Here is a 22,617-nt window from a genome sequence, read left to right on the forward strand (position 1 = left end):
ACCTCCAGCGGTAGAAAATATAATTTTTTAATTCCGCCTAGCTCGACTCCAGAGGTCAATTCGCCTGTGGAGTATCATTGCACGAAGTGGCACCCACTCTGGAGGCGGACAATATACCTACGTATTACCGTTGAGTGAGAAATATAAAGTGGCGCAACTTGATTAATTTAGATGAGACTTATTCAGGCACCGACATATGGATACGCTTGTTAAAAGGCACCGAGATGTGTCAGTACCTCAGGAACTTCGTAAAAAGTAGTCGATTTCCACAGTTGTAGTAGTTATACCGTTGAGTGAATCACTCAACGGTTATACTGTTCATGTTATTTGAGCGACGTTTAAGCATCACAGTGAGATGGGTACCTAATATATGTATCGCAATTGCACTCTTTTCTATTTCTCACTCAACGGTACCTATTACGTAAACCTCTGCGTTACTGCACCTCCACGTGATGGCCGGCCGGCCGGACGTAAGAAAACAATGATCGGAAAGTGTTGGCAATTTGTGATAATTACCACAGTTTTATTTATGGGACTAACTACTTCTCTCCTTTAAACAGTTTAAATTTAAACGATAATACGCTGCAGTTACCTTTTAAGAAATTTCAAAATATCTTTTATCAGTCCGGCTTAAAATACCCAGTCTTCACCTTTATCTGACATTGATGCAAAGAAGCGCGATCAAAGTTCCCCTATCGCTCTTTAAATGCTTACTGTTTTTTGTATATTACAGTTTATCTTTATTAAGTAATTACCAAATACCAAATAAGAAAATGAAGTACTTTCGTGGCATGAGCAGTTCACGTGGGTAAATTAGTGATATGTCTCGATATATTCCCAATTCAATTTTTAGGATATGTTTTGTAATTGAATGAAGCCCGGAGACAGGTTTTTCGATTTCCCAAAACACAATAGGAAACTTAACTACCTACTAAATTTAGTAGGAATTTCAAGTGTGCCATGCTCATACTATTTTCCTTTGTTGTTTAACGAAGAAGTCGTATAGCAACCCGTTACCTAACGCATAGAAAACTTGCCTGGAGACTTTCGGTCTCCTAGGGCCGAATACAAGGCATTTTAATGCTTTAGAGACTGAATCATGGCCATATGGAATTATGAAATCAAGCAAAATCGCCTCCATTTGCCATTAGTTTGACGTTTATTACTTAGTATCAGTAAGAGCTTTGTGTGATCTGCCATTGCGCCACGGATTTTCTTAAAAGCGCCAGTTTTTAGTTATCCAATTTCTTGGTTTCAAAATTCAAAAAATTAAAAGCTATAGTATGCATGGATTCGTAATTTTTGCAAAAAACCTAAGTAGACTTTTTCTCTAAAATAATTAGGGAAGCCAAATAATCAGAAATCAAACAATTACTATTGAAATTTCTATTGAGCGTTGTTCCCGTACTAGTCGGGAGCTAGTAAACTTTTTTGTACCTATTTTCCCGGTCGGCGTATGGACATGGAATATTTGGTTAATGATTGTAAGCAACAAATCGTAGGGTGGGTTCGTCTACAAAAAACATTAGAAATTAAAAATACATATGGTACATCTTTTTGGACTAGTGGTTCATCGAAGAATAATGAATACATTGATAGAATATCACCGGAATTAACAAACTCTAGTAACATTCGAAGAATTATAATAAATATTTATTTAATACGTATCTCACTTACATTCAAGAATTTATGTGGGATTAGATCGTAGCACAGATTAAAATACTAGTATTTTGTCTGTGCCTATATACGTAAAGGATTATTGTGGGGGCAAGATTCTAGTTTTCGTGCTTCTGGAAAATTGCAAATCGTCGGATTTTTTAATTGATATCAAAACCTAAAGGCATAGAATTTAAACCATACTTCCATAATCCATATTAACTTTTTTGCCACAATCAATACCTGATATGTTGATAATGATACCTTCTTTTTAAAATTTAACTGCGTTCTAGACAAATATAGTGCTATCTAATCGCACATTTTTTGTGTGCTAAGTATTTGTCTGTCTGGGAAGAAACGTATGATGCAATTACAATTGCTGATAGATACTTTAGGGCAGGTAATTGTTTATGTTATCTTAAAAGAACGGAAATTTTTGGAGATAATAAAATAAATCACGTTCTTCGCACGTGGTTCGCTCGGAATGAAAAGCTGGACGAACTTGTGTATTGTCCTTTTTGAAAAGTTCGCAAAAGCATTTTTAGAAATTAAAAAAAAATACCTACTTTTTAATATTATAATGGGTAACGTTAGTAACGTATCGAAGGTGTTTGCACTACTGCCACATATCAATTACCTACGTGACTGCAGTCAGGGTTATACAAAGTGCAACATATCCCAGCCACGGAAAATTGCGACGGAGAAAACCTTCCTATTGGCATTCAAGTCATATGTCAACAGAGAGTGGTGACAGTGTGAAAATTGGTGCCTCTAAAGGCAAAGTACAAATTCATTAGATAAGCCTTAACCTTCCTTTTGATAAAATATAGGTACCTACACAATTTTGTTTATAAATGATAGTAGCTGGATTCTGAATAACCAATGAAAGCAACGTATTGCTTGGTTCAAATGGACAGATACCACACCTTTTCCAGTAACTTGTAGCGAATGCTCGTTCTATTGTCTCAAGTGTCATTATTTTGGCTAACAATAAGTATTTAATCTAATCAGTGGAATAAAAATGTATTATCTAAATAGATATGGGGGGTCATGAACTGTTGTCTCAAATTAATTCATTTTAATATTAGGTAGATAGTAACCGTTATTAGCAAGATGTGTTGTCTACCAAAATTAAAAATATGCAGATCTCCGAGTTAGCAATCTATTTGAGGAAGCTGAACTGATATAAGTTTGTTTCATTTCCCCTTTACGTAATTATAGTACTTATTCAATGGTATCATGATTCCATGCGTTTGGTCCGTTTTTTTAAGCATACCTACATAGCCCACATGTATAGAAAAATGAAGTAGTTTTTGGTTAAAAAGTTGACAAATCTTTTGACGTGTTTCGGTGTTTTTCCTTGAACCAGTGGTTTTCGATAAATCCGTGGTGGGAAGTTTTCAAATGAACACCTTGTATATGTATTTGAATGAATTAGATCTTAGCATGGCATTGAAATGCTTATGTACCTAACCCAACCTCTTTGAAACTAACTCCATCGGTCGATTTGTCCGATTAAAATGCGTTACTATAAATAATATAAATTTTCTAGAGAAATGAACAATATAAGCCGACAATCGCAGGTTAAATTACAATTACTTAGCGCAGGAGAAATCTTCTATCGTAGGATAAATTCTGTGTTCGATACAACGACTCATCCCCTATTTTGCTATACCTACCTCGTACCGATCGTGCCAGTCACCATAACCCAATATCGCTAGATACTAACTTAATACAAAAATATACGAAAACAAATTTCTGCGTTGCAATAAATCGCATGTAATTTTGTTATATCAATATTTCGGAAATTTGTAAGTATTTACGAAAGCAATAAGATAAGAATTCTGATTAGAAAGCCCATAGCCGTAGACGAAGCTTTTCCATTATATTATAGGTACACTACTCCCTCTTATGGGGTGTCAATGGATAATGATTAATGAAATTTCTTTTAACTTTTATCGGGTGCAAAAATAGTCTCAGTTTAGTAGGTGTTTGTTAGTAACTTAAAACGGAACGCACACTTTAGTCCTTCCTTGCAATTTAATTAATTGTGTCCAGTGAACTTTTACTGAAAATATGTGCAAGTTTAGCTATAAAATAGTATATTTAAACAAAATATATGATTATGTTGTATGTGTGCTGTGGGAACTTGTAATACATATTTTGTGAAGTAAATTATCAAATTTAAAGAAGACAAACAAAGAGTTCCTGCTTTAAAATGTATAAAACTGCCCATATAAAACATTTGAAAATATGCAAATCAATCCACTTTTATTTTCAAGATCTTAATTAAATCCATCCTTAGGAGGATTAGAAATACCCACCTACAATTCAAATAGGGGAGAGTCCAGTAATAAATACCTCAATTTAAAGTTATTCAACAAAAATATCAATGTTTGGTCTTTCTGTTTCGTATTTTCGATTAAATCAAGTAAAACCTTGAACAATAAATGTAAATATAATTAATGAAAAAGTAGCAAGTACCTAATTCATTTTATTGTTTTTTAATGGTCATTACCTATTTTCTAAACAGTGATAAAGATCTGGCCTAGGTATAATCAATCTTTAACTTTTGAAAACAATGTTCGAATTGGAGGGTATGAATTTTAAGTGTCACCTTTATTGCCACTTATACTTTTCAGTTACGTAGATTTCTCTAAAAATATACTGAAAAGAACAGTCTTATATTAAAATGTCAGGATCAGGATTGTGATCTCATCGTAAATTGGCAGAATACGAACGACAAACGAAACAAGAATCAATCTTTGAGTTCTCTCAAAATTTTCTTTCAACTTCACTGATACGGAAATTTTAGGTATTTATTAGGTATGTAATTAATTTATAACACAAGATATAAAGCTTAAATTCTGTACTTACTCTTGATTCTAACCCGGTTCATATTCAATAATCAATAGCAATGGGCAGCTCTTTTGATTCGCGAGAAAAATGTACCTACAGACAGGCGGACAGACGATCGAAGCGACCGTATCAATTGTTTTGTATTACAATTTTTTACTAAATTTGTGCTGAATTAAAACAAGTACCTAAAAAGGTTTCCGCCCTAAGGCGAGTACCTATAGGTATAACTTTAACTTTAACGCATTTTCCATGCATTGAAATCCCTCTATCCATCTAAGCGTTTAAAATCTCTGGACGCAGACCTCGTATAGAAAGCTGCATTTTAGCATATTTTTTTCTGAAACATAAAGTGTGAATCCCGTCCGTCGGTCCATCCGTAGAAAGCTGCGGTTTGTTACTTAATAAATGTTCGTACTTAATGTTATTACATTCGGCACTATTATGACTTCGATTAAATGGACCCAACGCAAATGACGAACATATTCAATTCAATACGCACGTTATCTAATATCTAGAACAAAAAAGTTTGCGCGAAATTGCCACAAGACATTCAACCAAACGAAAATAATAATAGTCTCCCAATTTGCTATTGACATAATAATAATATATGTGGGGAACGGGTACGTTGGGGTGTCTTCCAGCGGGATCGCGTGCTCCAATTTACATTCCCTCAGCTGAAACCGTAATCTTTAGCACTGCATCGCGAACGTTCCTTCGTGACGCATCGCCGCCGCGACGCTTGCCGCTTCCTGCTGGAGCCTCTGAAACCGAAATGCCTAGAGTAAGTGGCTTATTTCGCATTAATCTATTCACTCGCACGGCATTTTTTCCGCTTCTATGAATAAGATTATTTATTAACCAGCCATCTGTTGCTATCGCCATGCACTAAAAACAGCATTCTGTAAAGGCACCACTTTTGTTTTTTTCAAAATGCATTATACCATTTTACTTATGAGGCACTGTGGGATTTATATTTTGGCAGATAGTAAACTTTGAATGAGCTTAAAGAGGAATTTGAAATTGTACCTACGCCATTCGCAAATATTTTGGACTTTAAATTAGGTCATAAGTAAAAGAAAAAAATCGTCTGGGTCTTATCAAGGGAATGTAGATAAAAGTGTTTGTAAATTTTATTTCATAATGCTCACACTTTTGCACCTTACCACAATAGCTCGAAACGTTATTTCTGCTCTACATTTCTGGTATTTTGACGGCACTTTATGAATAGGCATGCAAAATCACTCAATTTATTTAACGAACACCGAACAAAGTTCAACGTTCAGTCTGTTTTTTAGACGTAGCTGTGTGTCTGCATCAAAATAATAATGCTATATATATAATTTGTTATCAAGGCAGTATGGGCTAGAATCCAACCGTATAATACAATCCAAAATCGGAATGAAAGCGTTTATTTGCAATAGTACAATTCATTTTGTTCTTCCGGCATATTATTAACTTTCTCAATGTTTTTCGACTCAATTGTTTTGTTGAGTTTGAAACTTTTCTATTGAACCTTCAGTCCTCTTAGGTTTAGGACCTACCCTTATACCTACGGTTTGCCTGATTGGGGCGAGATACAATCCTCTTTTCAGTCTAAATTGTGTACCTTATTACATGCCATTCGTCTCTGTTCTAACATCCCCTGCTGATTACATAAACAACTGACGAAAAATTAAAAAAAAATAAGTTCGGGTACCTAATTGAAGAACGTAATAAATTGATACCTACGTAATTATGTTCACATCAACAGCAAATTCGGTGCCTCAAAATTGTTATCACTTCTCCATCGGCGTGACCAAGACCAAAGTGTAAAATTTAAATTAATTAGGTACATATTGCATTACAGGATAACCTTTCGTTTTATTATGAATAATATGTGCTGTATTTATATCACACTTATAGAAAAATATTGATTTTTTTTGTTCATTGGCAAAATATGGCACAAGAATGACAGGATAATTAATTTATTTTCCAATTTTTAAATTAAGCACATGTTAGTCAAAAGTTTCAATATACTTCGTTTTATTTAAGAGGCATGCAATGCAAGATATGTCTCCGTGTCGTTGGGAAAGTCTATTACATATATTTAAGGAAAACCCCCTGTTTCATCTTTCAAGTAGTGTAATATTGATTGTGCCAACCTGTGTATGGGGTTATACATTCAAATGAAAGCAGCCTTTGCACTGAATGGATCAGTTGCTAAACGCCACGTTTTGGTCTGCCTTATGTTTTGTAAATAAAATTAAGTGAGAAATATTTCTTAGAAATGGGATTCCATAGAGCATGTATAGGTCGAAGTACAAATTCCGTAAATATGTAATCTGTCACGTTAGCTCGCATCCTCGCCCTACATTTCTCAGACGTATCTATTTTTTTTATCGTATACCTACCTACTCTCTTTCAAAATTAAGATCCTAGAAAACGTAGGAAATTAGGAACTTTGAACTAAACGTTATCCATTTTTTCGGCTGGAAAATGAATGTCTAGAATCGTAATTCTCTAGTAGGTAATAGTTATTTACATATGAGTATGGTAAATCAAGGTTTACGTTAACGAGTGAGATGTTTACTGCCGAAGCGTAGCTGAGGCAGGAATTTCGAAACGAGTAACCTTAATAACCCATAATTGCATAATATCGACATTCGTCATTTTCTGTCACTTTAACAATTTGATGAGGTATTGGTCGAAACGCCATGGAAACGCATAGTAAAAATCGTGAAAAAAAAGTATCACCATAGTTGTTATATTATGGTACCACTTTCCATACGATTTTTCACTTATAATTGCACAAGAGGTTTGTATTTTACCGAGTAAATTTGGGTTGTTTAGGTAATGAAAAACCGTTGCCTAGCAATTAGATGAGAGAACTAATAAAAATGCGACACCGAAGGTAAAAAGCGTTAATCTTATGGTAAATAATCACAGCATTTCCTAATTTATTCGTATAGGCCATGTTTGATTGTTGATTATAAGTAGGTATTCTTTGGTTTAGTATAAAACGAGGAAATTGTGAATTGCTGAAAATGATCATGTGGGAATGTACACTGATGATATTCCTTACAGAATTAGTTAATTATTAATTATAAGAGTTCATTGATGTATATTTATCATTTAATTACCAGGACAATGTCCCGCGTACACACAGATCCCCAGACACGACACAGACATGTCAGTTTCAGGAATATTTCAGATTGATTACAACAAGTCCAAAGTTAGTCGATAACATAAAAAAAAAGTTGTAATGCATCATACATGTAAGACACTACAATCCATGAACTATGGACTTAAAAAAACTTCCTTTTAGACGTAAATAAATTGATTTGTTATACATTGTATGCTGTACTGTGGAAAAATTCTAATATTGAAGCTTCTTTTTTTCATTTTATGTGGTTTATTAACCTAGTAATTTAAATTCAGAATGGAAGGAGTTGAGGTGGAAATGTGCCAGGTGGAGACAGTCGCGTGTATAAGTTTATCCCTTAAAATTTAGGCAGGTAGATAGACAATATGCGTAATACCTACCTACAAACTTATGCATTTGTCTACTTTGGAAAGATAAAAACAACTTCGTAAACAAGTTACATTTTTGCTACAGCCCTCTAGCTTATACAGGGTGGTGACTTGCGTAACGCATCATAGGGATTTCAATGTAAAATTCATAACATGCGATTATTGGCTCCCCAAATTATTTTAGAGCAAACATGTATTAAGGTTTTTTGTAGAAAAAAATTTTTTACATCAATTAACCGTATTAGTTTTCAATTTTTTGCATAATAAACACGGAAAATTGGAAAAATAAAACCCGCCTCTTTTTCAATAATCTGCGATGCCATGGAATTTTCTAAAACAAAAAGATATCCAGTTATCAATTAGCAGCAGTTCAAAATGGATTTTATGATCGACTTGGTTACCTACTGTCTTGCAGTTAATGGTGACTTATTCGAACATTTATTGTAAATTGTCATATTAGGAAACCGTTTTTAGTAATTTGGTCTTTCTTTATGTTGAATTCGCTGTTCTAAATATAATACTTTTTGATAGAATTTGATTTGTTTTATAGCACATTCCATGGCATGACGGATATTGGCGTAGTTTTTGTATTATAAAATTCCATGGCATCACAGATTATTGAAAAAGATGGGGGTTTTATTTTTCCAATTTTCCGTCTTTATTATGCAAAAAATTGAAAACTAATACGGTTGATTGACGTAAAAAAATTTTTTCTACAAAAAACCTTAATACTTACATTTTTACTCTAAAATAATTTGGGGAGCCAATAATGGCATGTTAGGAATTTTACATTAAAATCCCTATGATGCGTTACGCAAGTCACCACCCTGTATACTTTGCCCTGGCAAATGCGAATAGAGTAGTAAAGTAGTGTCAATCCAATTTACCGAAAAAAAATTCGAAGGATCACGCAAACAACATACCAAAATTCCCACTTGAAAACAATAATGAATAGGTAGATGGCATACCGATCTGGGAAATGTTTCATTACCTACGCCATGTTTACTTACCTTGGGGGCTGGGGCACTTCATAGAGATGAGAGCCCTTCGCAAATCCCAAAACTAAGCACTTTCACAATACAATAGGTACGGTAGGAAATTACGTTGCCGTTCCGGTTCCCCCAAGTAGTGAATCACGACTTTAGGCAAACAACATACCTATATAAAGTCGACAAAATCTACAGATTTTCTTTCTGAAACATCAAACATGTGTTGACAGTAGGATTGCCAGATTTCTTTCAACTCAATATAGGGAACTCTGTACAATAATATATGAGTTTCAAAAAATGTATATGAGATTTTATTATGAAAAGAGAAACAAAGTTATATAATTTAAAGGCTATTATAATATACGAACATAAAATTCAAATTCAGAAATAATCAGTTATGAATTAGGGATACGCTCGGACTCCTTCGAAACGTCACGGACGAGCAAGAGCTACGTATTATAACCGATAAGGCGTGTGCGCCTTGCTCAGAGTTAGTTTGAATTTTGAATAAAATTATATAGCAAAACAGAATTGTGTAAAAATATGAGTTTTTGTCTCATATTAAAACTCTCAATATGATATGAGATAGCAAACTTCTTCATAATATATGAGACTCATATTAAATATAGGGTATCTGGCAACCCTAGTTGACAGCGTTGATGTATTGCGGGCACTTCAGTCATTGGAAAGTTCCGCCAAAGGTGTAGGTAACATAAGTAGGTATCTATACTTGAAATCAAGCTTTTGTCTATACCATTTTGTTTAAAAGCTTTCACCGACATTATAAATTTCTCTATACCTACCTATACAGCTGCACTGTACCGTTGCTGATTTGGAAATCGTTCATTATTACACCAGTCCCAAAAATCAAAAATCCCTTTCCGCTCGGCTGATCAGGTGTGGGTAAATTTCTTTTCGCCATTTTGTTCCAATATGGCGCAATTGCCTTATTCACGTACTTGGCCGAGATATTTATGAGTTATATACCCCTAAAGTTTGGTCGCAATCGGTTCATAAGTAATTACGAAAGTTAGAGTTTTTCTTGGAAACCTATAAAAACACTGGTACCATTAGAACAGGTAGATAGATCTACTTAAAATGCCGATAAAGTACTTAGAACATTTTAGACCAATTAGTATTTTGCATGCAGCTTCAAAGATCCTGGAAAGAATTGGCTCAATTATTTAGAAATTTAATATTAATAAATGCACGTTTCTTTGAATTAAATTTCAATTATGTAATTGAGGTCTTTTTGCAGCCACCAGTAAAGAAGACGGAACCACCAAAGATGCTCGAACGACGGCGTCCCGCGCTGTATAGGCCAAAATCGAGAAGCGACGTAAGTTACTGTCAATTATTGTTAGGTATATTTTTAACAAGATTGACCGCAGACATCACCAACGGGTAGTAGAAAAATGGACAGTGGGCGTCTAAGAGGTGATGGTGGTGGTAGCAGTGATGAGGAATCTCTAAGTAGGCAAAATATAGATTTAAGACAGCGGCTTCAGGAGGAAGCTGCAGTATACAGACGGCGTCTGGATACATACAGGCAGGCACAACAGAACCAGGCTGCTCTAGTTAGCCGTTTACAAGCTAAGGTAAGTTAATCAACTATCACATCACACAAAAAGGAATACTTTCCAGGTCCTGCAATACAAACAGCGATGCGCAGATTTGGAAGCACAGAAATCGGATGTCACGTCAGAGACTTCGCATTCCGTAAGGCCAACAACCCTACATCTTCCAGCGCCGGCTAGTTCAGCACTGGAGGAGGCGCAACAGCATCTCAGAGAATTAAGGGAGGAGCATATCCATGACCTTGACACGGCACTAAGACGGTTGGATGAGGAACGCAGAAGGTATTCGTTCACACAATCTACTATGCTTACTTCTGCCATTTAAACACAGAAATGAAAGATTACGAGGCCAGCTGGATGAATCTCACACGACAAATGAAGCGCTTACTACCGATCTTCAAAAACTGACGAATGATTTTGAAAACCTTCGAGAAGAAATGATAATAAAGGAGGACGAGTGGAAAGACGAGGAGCAAGCATTTAACGATTATTATAGTTCAGAACACGCTCGCTTATTGAACTTGTGGAGAGACGTAGTATCTGTCAAACGGTTGTTTGTCGATGTCCAGTCAGTTACGGAAAGGGACCTTTCCAATCTTAAATCCGATATTAGTAATATGGGGCGCGATCTTTCGCTCGCTTGTAGTCGTATGGAAAGAAACATCGCTTTGGACTCAATGATGGGGGTAAATACAGGTGACGCCATAATAAATTTTCTTAGTTAGCAATGTTGCTGTAGAGTAAAGAGAAGCATCAGTACGAGCAGGAAATGTTGGACTTAAAATCCCACATTCAACTATTACAGAGTCAACATGAGAGTTTTCAAACGGACATGCGCATTAAGGACGATCGTGTTCAACAGCTTTTGCGAGAGATACAAATATTGGTATTTACATTATGTGTTGAGTACTGTAATAGTACTGAAATAATTTCTAGGAAGAACGATGTGCTGAAGCGGAACAATCAGTAGGGCAGGTAGTCCGAATTAATGAAGATGTTGATATTTTGCAAGGAGCCTTACGAGACATTGCCCATGCTTTAATTCAGGATGCCGAAGTTATGGGACCAGACGCCATAACTCATTTACATTTGACACCATCGACACCAATACCACAAAAGTAAGTGACTAAAATAAAATTGACCAAAGGTAAGTATTTACGTACTAGCATTGAGTAATTAATCCCTTACTCAACGGTACTAGGTCACCTAAGAGAGGTGGACCACGGGGTACAACTTCTCCAGCGGCATTTGCAGAAAGCACTATATCAGCCGTACAAGCAGCACTTCACAAATACCAATCACTTATTCATGAACTACAGGTCAGAAGACTTACGCCGAAATTACCGACTTAAACGTAGTATTTCAGGTGAAACTCCAGTCAAATAGGGAGCAACTTCTGCTAGTTCGAAAACAGCACGAAAATTCAGAAGAAAACGTGTCATCATTAGAAGGGCGAGTTGCTGAACTTGTGGCACAACTAGACGCTTGTCGCGCACAATGTTCACAGCTTTTCCAGGAGCGAGACATGCTACAAAAATCACTCGATGGCTCTAAAGTGGAGAAAAATGCTTTGGATAGGAATAGAATCGAACTTAATGCCATGGTGACTATTACGTGTATTACCTCCAGTTAAATATTTTATTCGACAATATTATTTACAGTTGGACACACTCAATTCCGACTATGAAAAGTTACAAAAGGAAAACCATAAGTTACAAAAAGAAGCTGACACTTTACACGATGAGAAAATCTTCCTACAAGCTGAAGTGGACCGCTTGCACCAAGAGGGCGATCTAAGAGAAATTACTTTACGTGGCGAAGAAGATAGGTGTAGTAGAATACGAGAGGAACTGCTAAGCACGAGAGAAGAGCTTAATAAACTGTATTTGGTACATGATGTGTTGGAGCAACAAAAAATGGAATGTGAAAATCTCATAAGTAATTTGGAAAAATCCAAAGGTATGATCCTAAAGTAGGACACAACCCACATTTTCCTAATTCTTTGATGGGGGACTGTCACAACAAAATTTTTTACCTTGCTACATATCTAGATATTGGAACCGTTGTCGACGTTGAAGTATCAAAAACTGAAACAAAAACACCACGAAACAGTCATCATCAGTGAAAAATTGTATTCTCTAATGATGACAGCTTCGCCACTGCAGAAACTTAGTTTAACACAGTGTTTCGATATTGTAGGTGATCTAGAAGTGCAAGTGGATCGGATTCTGGGAGAAAGAAGTGATGCACACGAGTCTCTGATGAAAAAGGAAAATATGGCGACAAATCTTGAGTTTGAAAAAAAAAAATTGCAGGAGGATTTAAAAAAACTTTCAGATGAAAAGATGGCGTTGCATTCGCAATGCAATGATCAGCAAAATGATATACAGAGTTTGAGAAAAGAATTGTTGCAAGCGGAGCAACATAGACTGGATTTAGAGGCAGATAAACAATCTTTGAATGAGAGAATCAAATTTTTAGAAATTGACAAGGGAAAGGTACTTTGGGTATATATATTTCGAACAATTACTTACCAATTCGCGTCTGTTCCAGGTCGAGATGGAATTAGGACAAGTCTTAAGAGAAAGGGCAGACCTAAGCAATCAACTTACTGTACTCAATCGCAAAAAAGAAGCTATAAATGAAGAACTTATGCGTACAAAACAGCGCCTGGAACAGTCAAATGAAACAAACGGTCGTATAAATAGAAACTTGGAAGAACTGGTAAAGGAATGCGAACAGAAACAGGTGGGTAAATTGTAAATTTGTCACAGCTGTTAATATACTAATTGTTTAAAAGTGTGAACTCGATACAAGTGATAAAGAAATTCAACGTCTCCAAGAACAGCTAGCCGCAATCAGATCAGAAAAGGAAGCCCTCGAGGCCGTTTTGTTTGACACACAAACCAACCTTGAAACTTCCGATACAAAAAAGTTTCAACTTGAAAAGGATCAACAAGAATTGCTGGTCAAACAAGAAGCGTTAAAAGGACAAATCGCTCGGCTCACAAAGGATTTGGAAAGGTCGGAGAAGAAATGCCAAGATGTGAAGAATACGCTAACGCAACAATCGGGCAATAAAGAAGCCGAATTTTTACAGACCGTTTCTAAATTGAGAAATCAAAACGACGAGAACGTGAAAAAGCTCACAGAAGAACGTGAGAAGATACGAATAACTCTAGAAAAACGCTTGCAAGATTCATTATATCAATTAAAACAGGAGAAAGATTCCGAAATAAGTAATTTGCATGAACAATTGGTTAATCTTCAAAATCATTTTGATAACGTATCACAGCAACATGAAGAACTGTTACTACGAGCTGAGAATGACAAACAGCAAGCTTTGCTCATCGGTTAGTATGAGAAAGTAGGTATAAGTACATATAATCGAATTGAACAAATTTCTTTCTCCAGCCCACCATGACCAACAAGCCCTCCAAGAACGTCTAGATGCAGTACGACGAAAGCTCGAAGTCGAGCAAGAATCATTGGACAGACTGAAACGTGAAGCAAATGGTAGATTTGAACAGGACCGGTCTGCTATCAATCAACTCAAAGAAGAACTGAACAAAACCCGAACAAAGTTAGAGGACATAAAGTAAGTTCCTCTCTCTTGACATGTCTTTAAACGTTGTGCCTAGAGCGAAAGCTGAGGAAGAAAAGGTTCGGCTGGATAACAGAATTGAAGAGATTCGTTTAGAACGTGATTCATCGCAAGCAGAATGTGAAAACTATAAAGTTCAATTGCATCTGGTGGAAAACAAAGCTGATGACTTATCAAATCAGTTAAACGACACCTCGCGCAAATGCAAAGAAGGTAGAAACCCAAACCGTTGGTCTAATAATATAATTTCTTTTACAGCCGAGAATAGCTCGGAATCGTTGAGAAAAGAGCTGACTGATGTTAAAAGGCAGCTCACAGACAGCAACTTTGAAAAAGAGAAATATCACGTTACAAATAAAGAATTACGTGACCACGTGAAACGAAGTGAAACGGAAAAACGAGAGCAAACGCGACAAATCGAAGAAGCTTTCCAAAAAATATCGAGTAAGAACTTGTAGAAATTTTCCAATACTTTACAGTTACTTACTTCACAGATCTGGACGAAATTAAATTATCATTGGAAAGTGATAGGGCACGTCTTCAGAATACGATACGAGATCTAGAAAAGGATCAGTTACACTCTCAACATCAACTGCAGTTGCTACACGACGAGTTACAGAGAAGTCAAAGCAGTAATACTCAGCAGCAAGCAGAGGAGAAGGAACTACAAGCTCGTCTGTTAAATGAGACCGAGGAAAGAGAAAGGGTACAGCAAGAGCTACATCAATTAAGGAAACAGGTAAAGATGGGTTTCTCTTTAGACCGGGAGTTCAACTGTATTTGTAGATGACCGAATTAGAAGATCATTTGCAACAAACCCGACAAGAGTTAGGACGTTCGCGTAGTCACACTGCGCAGCTGGAAGAGCAATGGCATGCTAGGGAACAAGATCTTCTCGTGCATCTGGAGGACTCGAGGGGAAGGGAAAAACGACTCGAAGATCAAAAACACAATCTGGAAGTGTGTCTTGTTGATGCCACGCAACAAATTCAAGAGCTAAAGGTACACATGCGATACGGCACATGGTGAATTTGTCTAAATTATTGTGCGTGTTCGTGTTACACAGGCCAGACTTGGTGGCGCCGAAGGGAGAGTCAGAGCATTGGATGCACAACTGACACAATTGGAAGGGTCTAAACGCGATTTAGAACAGAAACTGAGTAGTGTTATATCTACACTGCGACGAATTGCAGGAATACAATTAGATGGATCGGTAAATATGCCGTACAGACTTTTAAGTCCGTCAAGAAGGTGGAGTCCGGCTAGAAGTAAGTATCTATATATATATATATTCATATTTCGAGTGACTAAGTGTAACCTTTTTAGCACAAGAACCTGATGGAGTAATTGATGTAGACCCGGAAATAGTACGAAAAGGAGTGCGCAATCTAATGCAACAAGTAGCACAAATTGAACGTGAAAGAGTAATATTTTCATTGCACACATTCACTGTATAATCAAATTTCTTACTAGGATGATTATAAAACACAAATTTCTACAGTTAAAAAGCAATTGCACGAATCCCATGAAGCTCACACTAAAGGTGAAAGTAAATTAAACAAAATTCTTCACAATTTCAAAGTTTTGCAAGAAGAAAAAGGAAGTTTGGAATCGAAACTTGGTCAAAAGAACGTAGCGCTACAGGCTCAAGTAAGCCATTCCTCCAATTACACCAACTTCAATGTGTCAATATTTTAGACGGACGCGTTACAGAAGAAAACTGAAGAGGCCCACCAAATGAGAGATAAGATTGTATCTCTCGAGCTATCGCTAAACAGTGGAAATGATGAGAAGATACAGTTTGAAGTAAGTGAAAAATGGGTTACTCATTTTTAATATTGTTATATAGGATAAAATAGAGAAACTTAAACTATCACTGTCACGGTTAGAAAGTGAAAAGCACAGTTTACAAGATGAGCTCAATAGAACTGAAAATAGAGCGACGAAATTGGAATTACAAAAAATGGCTTTGGAAGGCGATCTAAAACGCATCCAGCTAATGTTGCAGGACAAAGATGCAAACATCGAGGTATTTATCGTTAACATCTATAGAAATGATCTCACACTGAAATCATAACAGGCATTGAAAGACAAGTGTGAAAATCAAGGCCGTGCACTGGCGAGTCTTGAAGAAAGATGCGTTTCCTTAAAATCGACAATTGACCAACTCAACTTATCGTTGGAACGTTCATCCGGTAACGAAAACGAATTAAAGTCTGAGATACACCGATTACAAAAACACCTTCTCGACACTTCCACTTCCTCCCATGCCAACGCGGAGAAACTCAAACAGGTTAAACAAACAAACAAAGTTATGATCAATGTACCTAACAATCTTGCTTCAGCTGCAAAAGGCACTTGCCAACTCGGAAAATGAGCGCCGAGTTATAGCGGAACGTTTAGACGCGGGACAACAAAATTTGGCAGAATTACGACGCAACAATCAAATCCTACAGGATCAGGTTCAAAGAGTTAATACAGAGCTTGCCAATAATGAGGTGCAGCGAGCGGGTTTAGAGTCACAACTACGATTGGCTCAGTGGCCCGCAGAGAGTGCAGGAAGTTCGCGAGATGAGGATCTACTGAGACAATTACACTCCACTCAGAGGGAGAGAAGTGAGCTTAGAGGCAAGGTTGAATCTCTTATTAATAAGGTGAGATTTCAGAGAAAATTATTCTTTCGCTTTAAACTGTCACATGTGACTGGAAGTCATCAACAAGTTAAAATAGACCTTTTTCCCAATTCTACCGTCTCCAACATCAAGAATGAGTATGTCTCGACGCCTTCTGGTCATTTGTTAGGCTTTCCGAGACCGCAAATTTTTATCGTTCTTGAAAGTCCCCTTTCTTCACATCTTCAGCCTCCAACATCATGAGTAACTACGTGTTAATGCCCTCGTAATCATTTCTTTAACCCTTCAGATATCACAATAATTTTGTTCACCTTCCATCGACCACATTCTTCATTTCTTCCACCTTCACCATGACCAAGAATGAGTATATCTCGATGCCCTCTAGTTATTTGTTTACCTCTTCTGAGCCCGTAATAATTTTTTTCGCTCTTTATAGGCTTGCGGTGTGTAATGCATAAAAAGTACATACCTACACTGCTTGTTTTTGTATATTCTTAGTGTTCGCATTTTAAACCTAGGTAATTAAATCTCAAGCACTCATTCATGAATCACTCAATAAATAGTTGGTTTTTTGCAGGTACACGAATTAGAAAGCGAGAAACATACTTTAGAAAGACAGGTAGGTAAAGGATCTACCACCCCTCGAAGTAAAATGTATGAAAAGCCCGAGAAATATGACACCGACACTCCTATGGACAGTGATCGATTAGAACAGGAAAACAGAGAGCTGCGTATAAAAATATCACGCTTAGAGGCTCAGTTGGCGGACAAAGAGGCAGAGTTACATCGCCTACGAAGTCAAAGACCCAATCTTGACAACAAGTTTGATCGAGCCGAAATTGAAAGATACAGATCTGCACAAATGCAGGCAGAACGACTATTAGAAGCTAGAGAACAAAGTCACAGGCAGCAAGTGGCAAGACTTGAGACTCAAGTACAGTTACTCAGGGAACAACTCAATCAAGAAATCAAGAGAAGGCAGCAATATGTTTTAAGAAGCACCAGGGCAGGTCGAGAAATGCAACATTTACGTCAAGCTTTAGGTGATTCACTGAGAACAGTTTCGCAAGATCCCTCCTTGGATGCATTACTCTTAGAACACGAGGCGAGAAAACTAGACAGCACGTTATCCCATACCACAAGTTTACCTCCGGGCTTACCTTCTTCCTCCTATGGTCGAAGATCGGTTACTCCTCAACCCAAGTAGTATTTACGTTAGCATTCCACAGTACCTATTAAGATTTACTCCATCCATGATTGTCAAAAAATAGGGTAACCATTCGTTAGCTTTCATACATTTATATGCTCCACAAACTTAGCAAATTTAGGCGTGAAAAAATCACAATACCACGAGAAGTGGCACTATTGAATGAATATGGAGTAATTGTTAGTCACAAAAGGGGCACATAAATTAGTCAACTTAGAAATAGGTACGTTAATAAGCTTGAGTTACACTTTTGGGAACGGTTACCCATATTCAAAAATTGAACACTGCCATTTTTATAATTTGCAAGAATATATTTTTGTATTTTTATGTACCTAACACATTACCGTACTGCTAGCAAATATGATTAATAAATTTGTTGTTTATTAATGGTATTTGTGAGTTGAGAATGAAATAATTTATATAGTGAATGGTACTTACATCGGCGTAGATACTTTATTTAGCATAAGATGGGGTAGATTTGTACAATTTTTTTGCAATTTATTAACTTTATTAAAAGGCCATTGAATAGCATTACAAATTATCTTTTTTTGATAACCTTCCTTAGAACGGGAACTTTCCTTTGCTACCACTGCGAAAGATCAGTGCTAACAAATGCTCTAGCTTACAAAAACATGACTTATCTGTGTATATAGATAAGTCATGTTTTTGTAAGCCTTAATTGCATTCGCGGTCTACCGGTAGACCTCTTGGACATCCCTGCATGTTTCATTTTGTGGATCGGTTTGTAAGATTTGTATTTGCCCGCTTGGTGCAGTAAAGTGTAAGCTCAACTGCGGTACAAGAGTTCCTGGTTCAAATCCGAGTACGGGCGCGGATATTTGCAAATACTTATAGTGTGTCCCAGATCGCGTGGGATTGCATGGGAAACTTTCTTATTATTAAAGATAGAGAATTGGTTAAATGGGCAATGTTTTGCAGTTTTAGATGATTATTTAAAATTCCCTTATGGAAATTCAAAATGTCTTATATCATCGAAACTATAAGAGGTATAAAAAAAAGTAAAAGTTACAGTCTTTGATACCTACGCTTAACTTAGGATTGATGTCAAAAAAAATTCAAGATGGCAACTTCCTTAAGTTAAACAGGGGCAATATTGGATTTTTAGAATACTTGATAAATTCTTTAATTCTCTCTTCCACGAACTATCATAGCATTAAGATTGAAAATAAGATACCAGTTATACAAGTATATCAACCGTTTTTATATTTTAATCAAGTAGTAAGTAATAAAAAAATGTGCTAAAACACAAAACAAAACCATGAAAATAATTACATCAGATTTGGGACACAATGTATAGTTGGTAAAGCAGCCTTGGCTGAAACCACACTTACTTAAAAATAACGATAAGTAAGTCTAAGACCCAACCTTTTCAATAATCTAATTGACAATGTAATGGAAATAATTTCTTTAACATAGCGGCTAAGTACATCTAACAGACAACGGAAAGGCTGACACCTGAGTAACGGATATTTATTAAAAACACAAAAAGTTGTAGAGTGTATTTAATTTTAACACACTTGTTAACATATAACAATGGCGTAAATCTTTCAATTGGCAAACTTGAATCAACTTTTTAATACACCACTAGGAATTGTTTTCCATGCTCTGAAACAAATAAAAATCATGTACAACTGATTTTCTCAAAATTGCCAGTTTTTAGTTATCCAATTTCGTAGTTTCAAAGTTCAAAAAATTAAAAGTTATACTTAACTATGCACGGATTCGTAATTTTTTTCTCTATAAAAAACCAAAATAGATTTTATCTCTAAAATAATTAGGGAAGCCAATAATCAGAAATGAAAAAATTACTGTTGAAATTCCTATGATGCATTGTTCAAATCACCACCCAACATAATGTTAAATAAATACAAAATACAAAGAAACTAGTTGTTAGGCGAGTTGTTAGGTAAACTCCTGATTTGACTTTCCGACTACTTTTAATATAGTCAATGCGATGATCTTTGGTCATGATATAACATTCGAAAATACCCTCTGGCGCCTTTATTTTGAACCCGACGCAAAAAGTGTATAAGACTTTTTTGTAGATCTCATCAAGACACACATTTTTTTGTAATTAACATTTTTCACTCTGATGCTTACTTTTCGAGAAAAATGCAAATTTAGAAAAATAAAATAAATAGTTTAATTTTTCAATTCAAAACTTCTCAAAGAATAAGAAACTCACAAAAAAACTGTAATGTACATTTTTGTAGAGTTTTTTAATCCACTATGGCCAGTGTATGCAAAAATTGGCGAAGTCAAAGTGAATAAATGGAAAACAAGAAGAGGGTATCCATAAAGGGAGTGGAACGTCTGGCCGAGACACATCTACTGGTGATGTCAAAACTTTCAGTGCAAATCTCTGCAGAACGGAATGTAGGGAGGTGGTACTCTCAAAAGGCGAAAAGATCATCTAGACGAGACACAACTACTGGCGATGTGAAAACTTACTTGTGAGTATTTTGAAAATGTTTGAGGAAGGTACCTACACCTACAAAGAGAAAATGCAATATTTCGGAGATTTTCTCTAAGGCAGTGGTTCCCCAACCTTTTTTATCTCCCGTACCCCTTGAGTAAGTTTTCCCCTAACAAGAACCCCCTTCTTGCCAACCTTCCCCTAGCAATCATTTACATACATACTTTTTTATTAACCTTAATATCAATTTAGTGTTAAAAGGTACAAAAACCTCTCTCATCATATTATGAAATATATAATTTTTATTTGACTAAGTAAAATTTTATTTAAATTACCAAATTTAAAAGTCCGGATTTGCTATTTTTAGACTTACCGCTACCGCTGACGACGCACGCACACGCTAACGTAGTTCGGAAGTGGTATTTAGTTTTGTTCAAGGGTCCAATCTAGGCTTGCTCTTGCTCACATGCTCAGGTATTTAGTAAGCGTGGTTGATGGTTGACCAAGCACACACGCACAATGACATATCAGCATCTAATTACGGCACAATAACATATGGTTAAAATATCGATTTCCGCCATTACTGATATTTTTGTGCGTACCCCCAAAAGTTCACTAGGGGTACGTGTACCACAGGTTGGGAACCGCTGCTCTAAGGGCTTGATCCTTCTTGCATTAGGTATAAATATAGCACAACTTATAACCCAAATATTTCCTAATCTATTTCGGCTTAAAAAAATGCGCTTTATCTGCACAAGAGTTGTGCACAATTTATAGGTACTTGTTAGAAAATATCGGGAAACAAAATAGTTATACCTTTAAAGTACACTCACTAATTTGAGAATTTTAAAAACTTAAGTAACAACTGGAAGAAATGTATAGGTACAAGTACAAGGTCTCCAAAAAAAAATCAATACCTGATCCAACAGCCTCAAACTCGAGCTCAAACTGTTTAAATAAAATGTACATAATAAAATAGTTCAACTTAATTACACTTATCTGACTAAATAGAATTAAAGATTGGACCCAAGAGAAATTAGTAGCCGAGAATTAAAAAGAAATCAATGCTATATTGAACCAGTGTGGCTTTGGCAAGTCGACAATGTATGAAGTTAAACTTACTTGAGACTGTCGTTATGTGTTTTATACTCCATTGTCGCAGTAGCTGGTAAATTAAGTAATCTTTTCAGAGAGTCGCGAATACGTGCCGTAGTAGCCTGATCGGAAGCTGTTCTGTTCCAAATACTTAACTGATCTTCTTGGTACCGAATGGAAACCACTACTCCACAAATTTCGTTACCTGTCTATAAGTCACACTTTAAAGCCCCACAAAAAAGACGAGGTGCTAAAACCTTACCACAAATTGTTCACCTAACATTGCCATGCACAAATTTTCCCATGCTCTCCCTACTTGTCCTTTACGTAATCGTATAACCTAAAATTTGGTTAAAAAACGATCAACATTTTACAAATTGACTAACCCATTTTCCGCCTTTACTATTCGCAGGATCCTCCCACATCGGTCGAATCCCCTTTTTGAATAAGTGCAAGTCCGTGTGTTGAGGTAAATCATGTAAACGTACTACATGAATATATAAACCCCACCACTGTTCGACAGTCGCCACTTGACCGACGAGCCTCAAACTTTGCCCGTATCCTTCTGTTGCCTGTACTTGCGGATTACGTACAAGAGTCTGTCGTTTTGAGAACCACAAACAGTAGGGGTGTTGTAAACGATGTTCGCCCGCAGGATATTCGACAGGACCGAGATCTAGTATGTTGCAACCCAAGTCATCATCTCCACTCCCGCTGTCGGAACGATCTGAATTTTCGACATGGTGTTTCAAGCTGTAAGTGGAGAAAGAAAATAGCAATTGATTCAAATTGAAAATAAGAGACTTACGCGTTGAATTTATTCGACATTTTATGAGCTCCTTTACGATATTATAAAATAAAATTCTATCACAGATTTCAGTTTAAAATTTTTTCGAAATTACGTACGTCCGTTACTGCCTTTTATTGAATTTGGAAAAGTGAACCGAGTTATAATTACCTGGAGTCCATAAGATACGGAGGACAACGAATACGTCGGAAAGGAGTATGGGCTACCGTAATTAAGACTTGCAGATCTGTTGCACCGTGACT

At 36.3% G+C, this 22,617-nt stretch overlaps 2 protein-coding genes across 7 annotated transcripts in view; one reads left to right on the plus strand and one right to left on the minus strand.

Moving 5' to 3' along the window:
• LOC116163682 (rootletin) overlaps nucleotides 1-18,560 on the plus strand; it is a 26,777-nt gene extending 8,217 nt beyond the window's left edge. For all 4 annotated transcript variants that reach the window (XM_031477749.1, XM_031477752.1, XM_031477750.1 and 1 more), the window contains 25 exons: nucleotides 10,273-10,353; nucleotides 10,406-10,612; nucleotides 10,659-10,873; nucleotides 10,923-11,277; nucleotides 11,331-11,477; nucleotides 11,528-11,709; nucleotides 11,793-11,910; nucleotides 11,958-12,194; nucleotides 12,253-12,550; nucleotides 12,791-13,089; nucleotides 13,145-13,339; nucleotides 13,392-13,944; nucleotides 14,006-14,189; nucleotides 14,233-14,408; nucleotides 14,454-14,639; nucleotides 14,690-14,934; nucleotides 14,982-15,197; nucleotides 15,262-15,463; nucleotides 15,522-15,619; nucleotides 15,669-15,845; nucleotides 15,894-16,001; nucleotides 16,045-16,224; nucleotides 16,276-16,488; nucleotides 16,541-16,849; nucleotides 17,406-18,560. In XM_031477749.1, coding sequence (XP_031333609.1) covers nucleotides 10,303-10,353; nucleotides 10,406-10,612; nucleotides 10,659-10,873; nucleotides 10,923-11,277; nucleotides 11,331-11,477; nucleotides 11,528-11,709; nucleotides 11,793-11,910; nucleotides 11,958-12,194; nucleotides 12,253-12,550; nucleotides 12,791-13,089; nucleotides 13,145-13,339; nucleotides 13,392-13,944; nucleotides 14,006-14,189; nucleotides 14,233-14,408; nucleotides 14,454-14,639; nucleotides 14,690-14,934; nucleotides 14,982-15,197; nucleotides 15,262-15,463; nucleotides 15,522-15,619; nucleotides 15,669-15,845; nucleotides 15,894-16,001; nucleotides 16,045-16,224; nucleotides 16,276-16,488; nucleotides 16,541-16,849; nucleotides 17,406-18,035 — 5,781 coding nt within the window. In that variant the 5' untranslated portion in view covers nucleotides 10,273-10,302 and the 3' untranslated portion in view covers nucleotides 18,036-18,560. The remainder of the gene's footprint in view (nucleotides 1-10,272; nucleotides 10,354-10,405; nucleotides 10,613-10,658; nucleotides 10,874-10,922; nucleotides 11,278-11,330; nucleotides 11,478-11,527; nucleotides 11,710-11,792; nucleotides 11,911-11,957; nucleotides 12,195-12,252; nucleotides 12,551-12,790; nucleotides 13,090-13,144; nucleotides 13,340-13,391; nucleotides 13,945-14,005; nucleotides 14,190-14,232; nucleotides 14,409-14,453; nucleotides 14,640-14,689; nucleotides 14,935-14,981; nucleotides 15,198-15,261; nucleotides 15,464-15,521; nucleotides 15,620-15,668; nucleotides 15,846-15,893; nucleotides 16,002-16,044; nucleotides 16,225-16,275; nucleotides 16,489-16,540; nucleotides 16,850-17,405) is intronic.
• A 980-nt stretch (nucleotides 18,561-19,540) lies between these two features.
• Nucleotides 19,541-22,617, minus strand: LOC116163704 (eukaryotic translation initiation factor 4E type 2). 3 transcript variants are annotated; one of them, XM_031477797.1, is made up of 6 exons: nucleotides 22,474-22,568; nucleotides 22,376-22,406; nucleotides 21,954-22,320; nucleotides 21,830-21,907; nucleotides 21,595-21,776; nucleotides 19,541-19,661 (listed from the first exon to the last, which is right to left on the minus strand). In XM_031477797.1, the coding sequence occupies exons 2-6, from the start codon at nucleotides 22,393-22,395 to the stop codon at nucleotides 19,622-19,624; spliced, it is 687 nt and encodes a 228-aa protein (XP_031333657.1). In that variant the 5' UTR covers nucleotides 22,396-22,406; nucleotides 22,474-22,568; the 3' UTR covers nucleotides 19,541-19,621. The 3 variants fall into 3 exon arrangements, with proteins under 3 accessions (XP_031333657.1, XP_031333655.1, XP_031333656.1); XM_031477795.1 differs by lacking the exon at nucleotides 22,376-22,406 and having other exon boundaries at nucleotides 22,526-22,617; XM_031477796.1 differs by having other exon boundaries at nucleotides 22,376-22,519.

This window comes from Photinus pyralis, unplaced genomic scaffold (assembly GCF_008802855.1).
Source record: "Photinus pyralis isolate 1611_PpyrPB1 unplaced genomic scaffold, Ppyr1.3 Ppyr1.4_LG2, whole genome shotgun sequence".
Taxonomy (NCBI): domain Eukaryota; kingdom Metazoa; phylum Arthropoda; class Insecta; order Coleoptera; family Lampyridae; genus Photinus; species Photinus pyralis.